This window comes from Mytilus galloprovincialis, chromosome 6 (assembly GCF_965363235.1).
Source record: "Mytilus galloprovincialis chromosome 6, xbMytGall1.hap1.1, whole genome shotgun sequence".
Taxonomy (NCBI): domain Eukaryota; kingdom Metazoa; phylum Mollusca; class Bivalvia; order Mytilida; family Mytilidae; genus Mytilus; species Mytilus galloprovincialis.
The window spans coordinates 3,363,152-3,379,966 of NC_134843.1; the positions used below are offsets into that span (position 1 = coordinate 3,363,152).

The 16,815-nt window shown below is 33.5% G+C and overlaps 1 protein-coding gene across 2 annotated transcripts in view; it reads right to left on the reverse strand.

Moving 5' to 3' along the window:
• Nucleotides 1-16,486, reverse strand: part of LOC143078718 (short transient receptor potential channel 7-like) — a 93,486-nt gene extending 77,000 nt beyond the window's left edge. The window contains exon 1 of one of the 2 annotated variants that reach the window (XM_076253643.1): nt 15,930-16,486. In XM_076253643.1, the coding sequence (XP_076109758.1) occupies nt 15,930-16,103 (174 nt within the window). In that variant the 5' untranslated portion in view covers nt 16,104-16,486. The remainder of the gene's footprint in view (nt 1-15,929) is intronic. The other variant, XM_076253644.1, reaches the window with a different exon arrangement.
• Nucleotides 16,487-16,815: the final 329 nt, after the last annotated feature.

Here is a 16,815-nt window from a genome sequence, read left to right on the forward strand (position 1 = left end):
TATTAAGGACTAGTATAAAAACCTTCAAAAAGAGTAAAAACAAGATTAGTTTTTCGAAAATATCATCATAATGTCAAATTCCTATGCAAAATGAACCTTTTGATATTTTTAACTTTAAAGTAATGAGTAATGTACAAATCATCGAAATAAAGCGATGGTGGTCTACCAAAATGTCACAGCATCGCTAATTTGACGTTCGCTATAATATTATAGGCCAGTGGCGGATTCAGAGGGGGGCGTAGAGGGCGTACCCCCCTTTGCTCGGACTTTTCTTTTGTAAAATGATTAAGCAAACTTCGTGAACTTTGCCATTTCCCGTGTACTCTTTATTTTATTTGTATGCGACAATTCTTTAATTATAAAGATATTTTTCGCTGGAATCGACTGGTCAAAGTCATGTGTCTGTGATTCGCTATGGTGGAGTTGACCAGTGCATCGAACAAACCGTCGCTCAGTCATTTTAATATTCAAATTACAGTAACACATTGCTTTTGCTGAGGATGACAATCATGACACCTTCAAAGCGACACAGGATTGAGCAAGAACGTATTGACTTCTATCTCATTATTCCACCAAACAGAAAGTATACTCGATATATATAGACTATTACACTCTCATGACAAAAAAGTTCCGCATCAATATTAAACACCTACGAAAACATGTTTAACCCCAAACGACCCAGCCTATTTTAAAATAATATAGCTGAAAAATGATCCCCAGTCAGTATAAGCTCTATATACAATTAAAGTCTAATGTTCGAACAATTTGATTTGAAGAGACAGTCTTAGATATTGGAAAGAAAAAAAATTGACTCTGATTTTTGCCTTAAACAAAACTTCTGGTCGTATCTGGATTGAAAACAATAATCTTGTCCACATTTTTGCTATTAGAAAGGAAAATGTCCAACAGAGTTATTAAGCATTCAATGAACATGATGAATAAAAACGGGCATATTTTATTTTGTGGCAAGAGTTTGCATGTCTGGCCGGCATATCTGTTTCGCCGAACTGATATATTGAATACTTTTTTCAAGACAAGACTGCAACCTGCCTGCTGGGTTGGGCCTTTATGGCTCAATTTGTCGGCCGTCAATCATATTTCGTTGTCATTTCAGACTCATTATTAGTCTTTGGTTAATTTGAAAACCCTCACTTCCCTTAATTTGTAGGATGAAATATATCAACCAAACATTTGGATAAAAATTGCTTGTTTGTCTTTTTAACTCGTGACTGTCGTATTTTAAATTTTTATCTATATCCATGCGTATATCTTGTTTAAAACACGAAATTTGTGAGGTTATGATAAACTTATTACTTGCAACAAACCGGCGAGAATTTTCCATATCTATTTTTTACTGATAAGTCCCATGCACATCAAATTTATCAGAACATAGCTTTGGATCCATACTACTGGTATCATTTAATGATAGACAATAATAGGGAGAATACAGCATCGAAAATATCCAACCCTTACACTTTACAGCAACTACAAAATAAACATGCCCCACGCTAGGAACCGTTTAAAAAGTGCATATTACACTATATTTTATGTTTTAGACCCAAAAAGGTTCCAAAAGTTTCACCCCCTTTCCAAATTCCTGGATACGCCCCTGAAGGCAACCTAACTATTTTTGCGTTATGGTGATTTTGTATCTATAATAATTCTATTTTACAGAGAAAATACATACATATGAATTTGTATTATATTTTTCATTTATTTACGTTGAAATGCGTTCCTTTTTTCAATATAACATTATTTTTTTTTCAATAAAACCTGATTTGAGTACATTCCCATGAGACAGCAACTCAACGATAAATATAATACATATTTAAACCACTCTTCTGGAGACCGAAGTGGAAATTTAAATATTACTTGCATCATATTACTAATACTAATTGTATAACATTAATATCAGTTAATAGGATATTGATTAGGTTTTGACTTATAATGAATTTACGCAAACTTCGGCACAATAGTGTATGTGTTGTACTGTTTCAACACTGTTCCAGGTTAGGGAAGGGTTTGGCGCCAGCAATGTGTTTAACTTCGCCACAATCTGTATGTACCTGTCCAAGTCAGGAACATGTAACTCGTTGGCTGTCGTTTGTTTCTGTATATCATATTATTTTTACCGTTTATTCTTATGTAAATATATCAGACTGTTACTTTTCTCGTTTGAATTGTTTAACATTTTTTAAAATTTATTTCGGGGCCTTCTGTAGCTTTATGTGAAGTATCGTTTTTCTCATTATTGAAGGACGTACGGTGATCTATAATAGTTGTTAAATTCTCTAATAGAGATGGAATTGTCTCATCGGCAATTATACCATATATTTTTTCTATCAGTTAAATAATTTCAGAGGCCTGGTTTGCCGAGCAATCTAAGAAGTATATCTACTGTAATCACTAGAATGTCAACACTGAGGTTGTAAATTCGATGAACCCCGCTTGAGGTAAATGCGTTCGACTCCAATTCTTATCAACTACTTCGTTATTGTTCCGCACTCCCTTATTTAAAACAACAAATTGTTGTATAATTCCTTACACTCACTTCATTTGAACTTAGGTGGAGAGTTGTCCCATTGGCAATCATACCACATCTCCTTATTTTCATATTGACTGCTTACTTATGGTGTCCGTACTTTGTACTGTGTACTATGTATTTGTTTTCGATAAAAAAAAAATATATATACAATAGTTTTTTAATTTGGTAAAGTGTTTTTTAAAATCACATGCAAAATTACTCAAAGAGTAATATGTATAAACTCACAAAACTCTAAATTTTACAGAAACCAATAAAATTGTATTGAAAAGAGCAGAAACATAATGATTCCTTGAAAGTTTATAATTAGTTAAAGTTTATAATTCGTTAAAGTTTCAGCTCAAATCTTATTACTAGACTTCCAATAGGTTTTTCAAAACACTAATCAAAGTACTGAAATACTGAACATCGGATGTTCTTGTGGATGGTAAAAAGCACTTGTACCAATAAAAAAAAACACATCGCTATACCTGAAACTGAGGTTAATGTAAAGAGATATATTTTTTTGTTCTGAGACAGGTTCGTGCGTGGATGATGTATAAATGACAGGAAATTCAACCTCACCGTGATAACTATTATATTGTAGTGAAACAAATCAGTATACACTGGTTTGTTGTTATATATTATATTGACATAACAGTGACATGTATACATAATGTTCATCCATTGGTACATCATTCTATTTTACTATTCTTATAAAAGTGCAGTGAAAGTGCATGGTGGACACTCTTCTGTAAAAATTCGATTTCTAAAAGATTGGATATGAGTATGCATTCATATTTTTCGTATATAAAACAAACTTCTATGCAGAGTAACCGGTCCTTGTTGGGATTGCCGCAAAACGCTCTTGAGATATTCTTCCACATGCGTCCAAGTTTACACAATTTTCGGTACGTGTGCATATATATTATCAATGATTTTTTTTACTTATACATATATATCTAACGACAAAACATTTTCATATTATTAATTTATGTTCTAAACAAAAATATTTGTATCAGTAAGAGATGTATTTATAACAAACGATAAGGAATGTTACTTTTGCAATCCTTTATATGTATATATCATGTTTATAGATCGGTTACAAACCCAAAACGAAATTTACGTAATGGAAATCTATGCGATAGCAATACATCGAACGGTCCTCACGGTCATCGCGATGTAAAAAAGTATCTTAAAGGAGAAAATAGAAAGGAGATTAACTCTGAATGCGATAATTTTGATGTGACGTACATTTTATCAATGATTATGATTATAATTATATGATCGTTCCAGAATTGTTGGTGTTCGGGTTCAATGTAAGATGAACGTTCCTATTGCCTTTATCCTATACTCATACCCTCCGATGCTCATATACATATATTTTTATTAGTTCTGGATTTCTCAAAGCACAAAAAAATCGGTCAGTGAAAAAAATTAAAAATCATTAAAAAAAAATACTCTAAACTACATTTGACGGTATTTACAGTTGGATTTTCACAAAAGACGCAGACATGTCTGAATAGATATTTGTTTATTATACCCCCGCTTTAAAAAAAGGGGGGTATACTGTTTTACCTCTGTCTGTCCTTCCGTCAGTCCTTCAGTCCGTCAGTCCGTCCGTCCCATGAATATTTTTCGTCGCATTTTTCTCAGGAACTACAATACAAGGATTTCTGAAATTTGGTTTCAGGGTTTATCTTAGTCAGCTATACCGTGTGATGCGTTTTCAGATTGATCACTTGACAACTTCCTGTTTACCGAACACTTGTATGATTTTACACATTATAGCCAAGTTGAAAATTTTCGTCACATTTTTTTTAGGAACTACAATACAAGGATTTCTGAAATTTGGTTTCAGGGTTTATCTAAGTCAGCTATACCGTGTGATGCGTTTTCAGATTCATCACTCGACAACTTCCTGTTTACCGAACACTTGCATATTTTTACACTATTAATATTATCCACTTGCGGCGGGGGTATCATCAGTAGCTCGCAGTTTCACTTGTTTAGTCATAATTTTCTTCGGTTATTTTCTCCTGATGCAAATCAACTGTTTGTATAAAATATAAACCTCGTGTTACATCATCAGAAATTTATAACTAATGCTTCAAAATAATTATATTATCAAATAAACAAATAAACTTATGAGAATTCTGCTCCCATTGGTACCAATTTTGATTAAAATCCTGCATGAAATAGTCCCTAAATATTTTTTTATGAAAAACGTAGATTTTCATGATACAATGATGATATATGTAACAACAAATTGTAGTTGACACATCCTTCTGACCATTTACTGGCTTGACATTTTTTTCTATTGAAGTTCTGAATAACTATTCTAAAAAAAATTATTCGGATCTTCCAACATTATACATGTATGTACTTCCAATAACTTCAATTTCAGTAAGCATTTGAATACAAATTTCATATTTAATACAGGAGATTAACTTATAAAGAGTTACAATGTAGCGTCACTTTTTTATTCATATAAAGTTTTTATTTCATTTCTAAACTACTTATAAATTTGCCGTGACAAATCAACCCATGTGGTCCAAATACACATGTATGACCGAGCTCGTACCTAGACCGAAAGAGTATACTCATACGGGCCGAGCATACGTTCGAGTTTACTTATACGGTCCGGACAGTACGCGTACTCATATTATCTGGAACATATATACATGTAGCATGGTTAAAATCAAATATTTTATACTTGTACTCATCATGGGAAATACATAATACAGAACCGCATCTGCGTATAATTTATTCAATTCATCTTCAACGCATTTTGAAACAAATACATTTTCCTTTTAGAAAACAAAACAAACATGCAACCAATGAGTGATGTAAATCTGCTTAGCACTACAAAACGCATGAATGTGTGGAATTCTGTATCATTATGTTGATTTCAAACATAATTAGAAAATCATGGTTAAAATCTATTTTTGAGATTTACGGACCATTTTGGCTGCTGTGTAGCCTCACAGACACTGAATTGATTTCTTTTTTATGTTGCATATGTTTGCAAAGAAAATTTCAATGTTAAATAAAGGCTCCAAGATGTGTCAGTGTCTCTAGCATATAAATAAAAAGAACGCTATATTGGAGTTTCTTGTGGATGTACAAATGTTTACTAAAGAATACAAAAAGCGCACCATAGCTAGATAACTTTTAAGAAATGTTGTCTGTTTGATTGATAGAAAATCGCAATACAAAGTTCCGATTTTTAAGGATCAAAATCAGATACTGTAATCTTTTCATTGATCAAAAATATAATTCAAACTGATAAAAAATACTTTCCAAGAACAAAAGTCCATGCTTTTTATTAGATCTATACTATCGGGAGTGAAACAAAAAGCGAATTGATTTTTGTATATTTAAAAAAAATGTTTGGACTTTAATGGTGCTTTTTTATGGATTTTAGCGGAACTTCTTATTGTGGACTTTAACGGCGTTTTCTTTTGGACTTTAGCGGAGAACATTTTGTGGACTTTAGCGAAAAGTTTGTGGAATTTAGCGTAGTTGTGGACTTTAGCGATAATTTGTTGTGGACTTTAGCGGTGTTGTGGACTTTAGAGGAATTGTGGACTTTAACGGTGCCACAAAGCACACGTCATCATGAATGTCACAATTCTTTTCGTAATGATATTAATTTCAGAATGACTCGAGATTGATGTTAGTCAATAAAAAAAAGGGTATTTTAATGAAATATACATCTAATGTAATTATTCTTATTTCAAACCATATGTAACGTAATACGTTAATATATGTTTTTATATTTGGAATAACAAATGAATTCTGTAGTTGGGTAATTTACATCAATTTTGGACAATTCTTGATTGACAGGTATCATATAAATTCTTCGATGTGTCATAATGAGCTTATACTAAGTAATGAAGATGATGATTCATGTTGATATTTTATATGCTTTTCATTACTGTGACGCAATAATAGAGACCCGTTTTATGGTTATATACCAAGTGTGAAAGTTCTTTTGTACTTATATTACTGTTATAGCATTGCTCAATTGTCTTGTCCTTCTATAACTGTTATATCAATATCTATTTGTCCTTCTTTTCCTGTTTACATGATAATATGGCAATATGAAACATAAACTATTTGTTGTTAACAGAAATAAGATATTATGTATGTTGAAGATATCAAGAAAAGCAATGAAAGACGCAAAATTTGTGCGGATTGCAAGCAATCATGGTCGTAATGTAAGTGCAGTTTGAGTTAAATCTTGGACGTATTGTAAGTGTGGTTTGCGTGCAATCTTGGACGTCATGTTAGTTCAGTTTGCGTGCAATAATGGACGTAATGTTAGTGCGGTTTGCGAGCAATCATGGGCGTTATGTTGGTATGGTTTGCGTGCATTCATTAACATTATGTAAGTGCTGTTTCCGAGCAATCATGGACGTAATGTAAGTGTGATTTGCATGAAATCATGGACGATTTGTAAGTGCAGTGTGAGCACAGTCATGGACGTAAGGTAAGTGTGATTTGCATGAAATCATGGACGATTTGTAAGTGCAGTGCGAGCGCAGTCATGAACGTAATGTTAGTGCTGTTTGCAAGCAATCATGAGCGTAATATAAGTGTGGTAAATGCGAGCAATTATGGACGTTATGCAAGTACGGTTTGTGTGCAATCATGGACGTAATGTAAGTGTGATTGACGTGAAATCATGGACGTATTGTTAGTGCGGTTTGCATGCAATTATGTTGAATGCAAAACAGCAGTTTCTGTATTAATTGTATACATCTTTTATATATATATAGTAATGCATGAATTTCTATATAGAGGGTTAATGCTTAAAAGAAAACACTGAACAATGGGTTCTTCGTGTAATGTTCTTAGTGTCATTATTATTTAAAAACTTGGCAGTAAAACGCTTGCCAAATTTGGCCGTCAGTTTGGCTGTGCGGGTTGTACAAGTTTGCAGCCATGTCCAGTCAGAATGGGGACGTTAAATCAGATGCCTCGTGTAAAGAGAGTGCCAAGCTCTCCGCACGTTAAGATCCCATGTAACAACTCCGGGGTCCGTAGGTGGCCTGTTGCAAGGCAAAATTTCTACCCTATCAAATATACCCTCAATTTCCAGTGGCAGTCCAAATGTACCCGATCTTTATCCCAGATGGCCTCTATTACAAGATATACCTATTGTATATATTGTTAACTTGTTCTCGTCCTCAACATGCATGAAATATTTGCCACTGGACATTAAGCAACCATCAACCAATTAATCTATAAAGTAAAAAAATATATGTGTTGCCCATATTGCTTTATACACCAACCCTTCGGAAAGGGGAGGGGCCTTTTAAAGTATGATTTTCAAAAAGTAGATAGATCTGTAAGAGTTTTGTTCCTTGCTTGCAGTTGAAAGGAATGAAAACAATACGCATGAAATAAACTCAGTATTTATAATGTTTTCCCAAAATCCAAAATTGTTCAGGATAAAAGAAATGCCCATACATAGTAGTAAAAACTAAACGATTTTTTTTAACATATAATAGCATAAAGTAGCCCATTGATGATTTGCACATTCAAATGTTAAATTTTTATCATTACATGGAGCTGGGGTTAAGCCTTTTTGTGGTGGCTGTTTTTATCAATTTTTATATCTATAAATATTGTGTCTTTTAATAATTTGTGTGTGATCTGTTAATTTTCTGAGAACTTACTAAGAGCAAAAATGTGTCAAAAGTACACGGATGCCCCATCCTCATTATCATTTTCTATGCTCAATGGACCGTGAAAATGGGGGGGGGGACTCTAATTTGGCATTTAACATTATAAAAATCATATCATAGGGAACGTGTGTACAAAGTTTCAAGTTGATTGGACTTCAATTTCATCAAAAACTACCTCGACCAAAAACTTTAACCTGAAGCGAAACAGACGGACGAACGAACGAACGGATGGACGGACGAACAAACGAACGTACGCACAGAACATAAAAAGATTAGCAAGTAAAATAAATTTAATTTACAGTTACTTATTGCAAAATTCATAAAAATCCCAACCCTTATCTTTGCATGTTTTATACCTGGTAATATTACTATAAAATTTGAGAAGTAATCCGACAAAATTTTTTGATCCATTTGGAAATCTTTTGCACGTATGCTTTACTTTTTCATAAGTTTCGTTTCAGAAATGTTATTTCAGCTTTGTTAACTTTTATAAATAATAAATACGCAATTGGTAGTTGTGTTTAAACTGCTAATTGGTCGTTACATACAAAAGTATTAAATGAAGAACTAAAACCATCGTACAAACCACACACGTTGATAATAACAAAAATATTCAACATGTCAAGAAAAGTATAAACTTAATAAGAATTTGAATCCTTTTTTATGCCCCGTTTATAGGTATTATGTCTGTGCGTCCGTCTGTTCGTTCGTCTGTTCGTCTGTCCTTCTGTCCCGCTTCAGGTTAAAGTTTTTGGTCAAGATTAAAGCTTTTGGTCGAGTTTTTGATGAAGTTGAAGTTCAATCAACTGGAAACTAAGTATACCTGTTCCTTATAATATGATCGTTCTAATTTTAATGCCGAATTAGAGATCTCCCCCCCCATTTGCATGGTCCACTGAACTGAAATGATAGTGCAGATGGGGCATCCGTGTACTGGGGACACATTCTTGTTAGGATATATCATATATATATGCCTAGCTGATTTCTTGACCAGATGTTTCTGGTTTTCTCTTGAAATCTGATTTCACAGAATATGAACATCACACTTATTCCCCTATATATCAAATATAATGCATTGTCAGACGTTCCTCTTTATTTGAATCCGTATCTTTGTATTTGTTGTCGATAGGTCAATATCCTGGAGACAGAAAGAACAGAGAAGTCCATCCAACGACCTGTTATGTCCTTTACTTATGTCGATTTTTGATACCAAACTGGCACTATTGGTCCTCTATTCATACCGAAGAGGACAAATTGCCGATGTACCATTTTTATAAGAATTATATCTATGCATAGCCTACATCTATATCATATTTTACTTCAGAGATGTAAGGTCCGAGAATCAATTGAACAGATAAATCATGAAATGTTATTTGAATATGAACGTTGCACTTATTCTTATTTTTTTCATTCAAAACGAAAGTCAAAGGAACGTTTCGTGAGTGTGTGTATTTTATATATTTTTTAATTCAAACTTTGTTTATCAAAATGGCTGATGATAGCAGGTGGGATATTGAATATAGAATTACGAATAACTTCGTCAGCAAATTTTACGTTTCTGAGTTGCATATGTATTACAATAATTGTATCAAATAGACACACTACCTACCACGTGATGAATTTCAAATCTTCTTTATACCTAATTCATTAAAAACAATGTTATAGTGATCTTTATTTCTTTCTTTTTTATCAACCATCATTAACATTTATTCCGTTTTCCCTATACATTTCATGACAAACGATAGTAATGCGATCAAGGTAACGTGTGACTGAATATAACGTTTGAGCTGTGTCTTGATACCTTCATTACTACTTTTTAATTGTAACTACGGGCTTATAGCATACTACAGCAGAAATATTTCATTTAGATTTAATGAGATGAACTGATTCTTTTCATATTTGTCTACAAAGTGAATCATATATTTTTCTGTTTTGTTTACTTATTTTTTTACTCAATTGATGGATGTGAATCAATGTTGACATTTCCCGGTTTATATTATTTGAGATATGTGTTCTGCAGGTATAAACGTTTTAATGCATCGTTATCACTATCCTGAGCAAGATTGGAGAAGATAGGTAACCGGAGTCGGGCGCATTTGCTGATGAGGAAATTTGTATACTGCTGTCATGGAAATTTTATGCACATGTTAGATGTGATATTGAAATGATTCGTAACCCTTTCCTTTTTTGACAGGAGATTAAATATGCTTAGGTCCTATTTATTACAATACTCGATAAACGTTCTAAATATAAATATAGCCAACCCGAGTATAATTGTAAAGGTAATATAGTTCTTGGAAAGTTTGCTATAGCTTGGTATAGCAATAAACTTTCTTAAGTCATCGGCCTCTAACCGAAGGTGACAGGTTATCTTACTTTGGGAAGTGTGTCCTACTTGTAGATAATGTAGTACTGGTGTTTGAAAACTGATAATAGAAAGATGCTTTTGAGATTTTGAGCTTTCCTATTTTGATGGCATACAGCTTGAACTGAAATATATTGAATTTTTATCGATAAATCAAATAATTCAACTTCATTTTGAAAATAGCGAAAAACAATACTTCGCAGATCTGCGCTTCGCGGAAAATAAAATCAATACATGTACACACACGAGTCAGCAGTTTCTACGTTATGCTTTTATTTATAGCATTCTCCAGACATGCGTCAGATCCATATATGTGTGCCTCCAGACCGTGAGGAGTACTGTAATCCCGGTTTCAAAGGTTTTATACCTTCCTCCAGTTGAAGAGAAAATTAATACCGTGTTTAAAATATTTCATGAATGAACATTTTTCGACGCTGACTACGATTTTTACAAATGTTTATTCAATACGTAAAAGCCCGAGAGTATCGAAAGTATCATGGTAATTCATCTAATAAAGGCAACAGTAGTATACCGCTGTTCAAAACTTCTAAATCTATGGACAAAAAAAAAATCAGGGTAACAAACTAAAACTGAGGGAAACGCATTAAATATAAGAGGAGAACAACGACACAACATTAAAATGTAACACACACAGAAACAGACTAAGCATTAGACAAAATCCGATGAGAATAACAAATATAACATTAAAACCAAATACATGAATTTGGGATAGAAAAGTACCGTGACACGTCTTATAGTAAATTGAATTCACACTAAAATATAGGAGAAAACAAACGACACAACGGAAACACAACGTAAAAATGTTACACACAAAGAAACGAACTATGATATAACAATGGCCATTTCTTGACTTATTACAGGATATTTTTAAAGAAAAAAATGGTGGGTTTAACCTGTTTTTGTGGCATGCCAAACCTCGCACTTTAATGGCAATGTTAAATATAACATTAAAATGACAACATAACATTACAGGACTACAATACAAATAAATAGGAGAACGTATTAGGCAAAGAAACACATGAATAATAGATAACAAAAGGCATCAGGTTTAAAATTCAATACGCCAAAAACGCGCCTCGTACACACAAGACTTACCAGTGACGTACAGATATAAAAGTTCGAGAGTCAAAAAAAAAAGTACAAAATTGTACAGCACTGAGGATCAGAAGTTGAAAACTAATCTCGGCCCACAACAACCCTGCTCTAATGAACTCAGGTCTGCATGGAACCAACGGCTTAAATTCCAAAATCTCCGTTACAATATACAAAAGCTATGTATTACCTAGACTCTTGTATGGCTTGGAAGTCCTAACTCTTACCAAAACTCAAATGGAACTACTGGAAAAGTTTCACAAAGAAACTCTCAGATCAATTCAATCTTTCTCTAAAAGAACGGCTATTCCTGCCATTTATTTACTACTGGGTGTCCTACCGGTAGAAGGAGAAATCCATAGAAAGAAACTGACACTCTTACATGCAATTCTGTCCTGTGACAACTCTAAATTAAAGGAAATTCTTAAAAGACAAATATCCGTCAATTCCGATAATCCTAAAAGCTTCTTTCATCAATCAATTTTACTGCTACAACAATACAACCTGCCAAACATTCTTGACTCCAGTATAAAACTTCCTTCAAAAGGTGTATGGAAAAAAATCCTGAGATCCACAATTAACAAATACTGGACCTATGAACTACAAGAAAAGGCAAAGTCAAAATCATCATTGAGTTCACTCAACACAACCATTTTAGAGATAGGTACTGTCCACCCAGTCTGGGAATCTGCATCACAGAGCTTGTTAGATGTACGGAAAAGCATGATCAAAGCTCGTATGCTCACTGGTACATACTTGGTACAGGCCGACAAATACAAATTTAGTCAATACAAGATAAATGCAACATGCCTGCTGTGTCAGAGGGAGGACGAAGATTTAACGCATGTCTTAACATTCTGTCCAGCTTTAAGGGAAACTCGTATGAAGTATTTCCTTCCTCTCAAAATCCTGGTCACAAATATCATAGGTTGCAAAGGATGGGAACAACTTTTTAACATTAACCAAAACATTGTAGCACTTTTGCTAGATTTCTCAGTTTTCCACAGTATGCAAAACCTCAGTAAAACCCAGAAGATGAATGTCGAGTCACTGACTAGAGACTTCTGTTACAAAATACATATCTGCCGCTTACAGCTTCTTAAGAACTTAGAAAACAAGTGAAATTCAAATGGAAGTATGTGAATGCTAGGAATGATTAGTATAGACAATGTACTTTAGTAACTTTTGCACCTAAGCAATTTTTACTTTTTTACTTATGATGGACAAGTTGGGTTTTAGATTTTATGCCTCCAAACATGTACATTTTTTTTTCTAATCCTGTGAATATTTTTCCATCCCAAATTTATTTGTATTTTTATCTCTTAACCATGTTAACCTCTCCACCATATGTACAGAGCACGTCTACTGGCCCTTTTTTACATTATTAATTTTATCGATTATTTTTACCTTTTTTTTTTCTTTTTTTTTTTCACTTTTTAACCCTATAGTAATTAACTTTTAAAAATATAAAATAAATCTTTGATTAACCCACTAATGTAAATACTCCTGATTACCCATTGCGGGGTGTTCCTTAGATAGGAAGCTAATACACAAGAAAGAAAGAAAGAAAGACAACCTCGGACTATAATAAACTCGGCCTTTTACACATTCGGCATTACAAAATGGGATTATAACAAATTTCGTAATTATACTACTTGTTATTAAGACTCATAAAAAAAGTTTTTGCTCAGTTCTTATTATTTTTCTTCTTAGGGTCTATTTAGGTGTATTTTGAGGGGCCAACAGAAGAGAGTAAATTACTATAGAATCCTATGGGATTTTTTTTTTTTAATTTTCAAATGACTACAACTTTTAAACAGTAAGTGACAGACACACATGGTTTTCAGTAATGATCACAGGACCATAAAATAAACCAAATTAAATTTAGGTTGAGTCCATGGGGTCACCCAACACAACCCCTAATGTTTGAAAACTTAAAAACAGTCATGATCCCCACCCCTAAACCATATATATTCCTATACGGTACAATAAAACAAATCAAATGAAATAAAAGGCGAGTCCCCTGGGGTCACCCCACCCCTAGTTTGAGAACTTGGAAACGGTCGAGATCCCAACCCCTAAACCATATATATTTTGTATGGGGCAACAAAACAAATCAAATGAAATAAAGTGGGAGTCCCTTTGGGTCAGCCCCACCCCCTCGTGTTTGAGAACTTGGAAACAGTCAAAATCCCCACCCCTAAACCATATATATGTTTGTATAGGGCAACACACAATATCAAATGATATATAGTGGGAGTCCCTTTGGGTTAGCCCCACCCCCTTATGTTTTAGAATTTGTAAATGGCTGAAATCCCCACCCCTATACCATATATATTTTTGTATGGGCATCAAAACAAATCAATTGAAATAAAATGGGAGTCTCTTTGGGTCAGCCCCACCCCCTCCTATTTGAGAATTTGGAAATGGCCAAGATCCCCACCCCATAACCATATATATTTTTGTACTGAAAATAAAACAAGTCAAATGAAATTGAAGGCGAGTCCCAAGGGGTCACTCCCACCCCCTTGTTGTTTGGGAACTTTTTAACGGTTGAGATCCCCACCCATAAACCATATATATTTTTGTATGGGACAATAAAATAAATCAAATGAAATATAGAAGAAGTTCACCAGGGTGACCCCACCCCCTTCTTTTTGAAAACTAGTAATCGGTCGAAATCCCCACACCTAAACCATATATATTCTTTTATGGGGCAACAAAACAAATCAAATGAAATATAGTGGGAGTCACCACCCCCTTATGTTTGAGAACTTTTAAAAGGCTGAGATCCCCACCCCTTAACCATATATATTCTTGTATTGGACAATAAAACGAATAAAATGAAATATAAGGAGAGTCCCTCAGTGTCACCCCACCCCATCCAGTTTTGAGAACTTGTAAACAGTCAAGATCCACTCCTTTCTTTTCGAAAACTGAAAACTGTCGAAATCCCCACACTGAAACCACATATATTCTTGTATGGAATAATAAAACAAATCAGCTAGTCCCTTAGGGTCACTATTACCCCTACCCCTTGCCTGTTTGAGAGCTTGTTAACTGTCTAGATCCCCACCAATAAATCATGAGTATTACTGTACATGATTTCAAGAAGATTTGAATGACATACAGGTGTAAAACCTAGACATCACTTGTGCATATCACTTTACTAGACCAGACCAATTTGTATTGGACTTTGCCAAATGTCAGGCGACCGTTGGAATGACTAATTTTGAGAGCTTTGTTTGGGAGACTTCCAAGTAGCATTCTGTCACAATTATTTCTTGATAAAGTTTTTTTTTTTTTTTTTTTTTTTTAAAGTTAACCAAGCAATCTACAGATTTACAATCTATTTTAAATATTACAATCTACCGTTGCAAACTTTCCACCGGTGCTATCCAGCACTTTGATTTTAGATACTCAAGTGCATCATTTATACTGGAATGATATGAAAATTTAATATTAATCTGATTAAAATCCGGTCACTGACTCTTCTTCGTTAGACTTGCTTATCAAGACGTGTAAAATCTAAATAAGATCCAATAATATTAAAACGCCATATTCAGATTTGCCCTTTATATCATTTCTTAGATTTATTTACCTTACAAAATCAAGAAAATCAAATTTCCAAGTCAACGGGTAGAAATACCCCAGACAGTTTTTTCAAATAATCATATGGAGATGTGGTATAATTGCCTATGAGACAACAATCCACCGATTTCAAAATGAAATGGATGTGAGGCCGTACGGCCTTTGACGATGAGAAAAAACCATACCGCATAGTTGGGTATTTAATACCTCGACACGAAAAATGTCAATTAATTCAATTGAGAAAACTAACGGGCTTCTTTCTTACAAACCAAATTATCAAGTGTTAAAAGAAACCAACCAAATAAGACAGGCACTGAACTACAGGACCCTGACTTAGGACAGATACATACAAAATTTACATTGGCGTTGTTAAATATGTTTGAACGCACTAACCCTCTCCTGAACTATCCTCCAGACTAAAAATAAAACATATACGAAGTATGCTTTCAATCATTTGAGCTTGACTATTAAACTGGAGCCTTTTAGGTTATTTTTTTAAATCAACATTTTTAATTTAAAGAGTTTATGTGTCATTTTTTTTTTATATAAAATAGATAAATACGGGCATGAACTTATAGATCTTTAGACAAAACAAATTGAATATCTACATACAATATAAATGTTAGAAATGTTATATACTCACATGATGATTTTCAAGAGAAGAATTGGACATAAAACTGAGCCTAGTAGAACCACCCCGCTTCTTCCACATCCGGCGTCTGCTGCCCGACATCGTCTGCAATTTAATATTAGACACAACTTGAAGCTTGCTAAGTTTGTTTGGTTTTGACATACTATTTTTATTTGCCTTAGACATCCTTAGCTAGTAAATCACGAAAAATTTAAATCCAAAAGTTCGTGTATTGAAATTTGTCTCATGTTCCTTTGCTAGGTTATCCACAGAGAACACTATAGTTCGTATATTCACATATTTCCATATAATGCCACTAAATGTTTCGTGGTTTACATTTTAATTTCCACCAAATTTCTTAATGTAATGTTTTCTATATGATGTATTTGTGTCAATTTTTGCGGCATTTTAAAAAGCTAACAGCAAAGTTAAGACCGCACAAAACAAAATAGTTGTTGATCAGTTCAAAAGTTCCACGTAGTGATAAATTTTCTGCTAAAGGTCACTGATTAATTCATATATTTGTATATTACAAGCGGATAATAAATAAAAACGGATAATGAATAAAAAAACGTAATCTTTTTTGTCTTTTATGTCGTTAATGATTTTTCTTTACTGCCAATACTTGATTAAACAGGTGCGAGGAAATCTAGTATATTCAGCGTGCGCTGTTTTAGAAATTCGCCAATAAAGACACAAAGGTTGACAAAGATCAGTTTACAATAATGTAAGACCAATTCATAAACGCCACAGAAAATATTGTATCGATCACCTCATTAACGCATTATTTACCTTTTAATTATATCAATATTCCATATTTCTCCTTATCAAATACATCGCATTTCAGTTGGAATATTTCAGTTTATGAATAATTAAATTTTTTAATATGAAATGGATA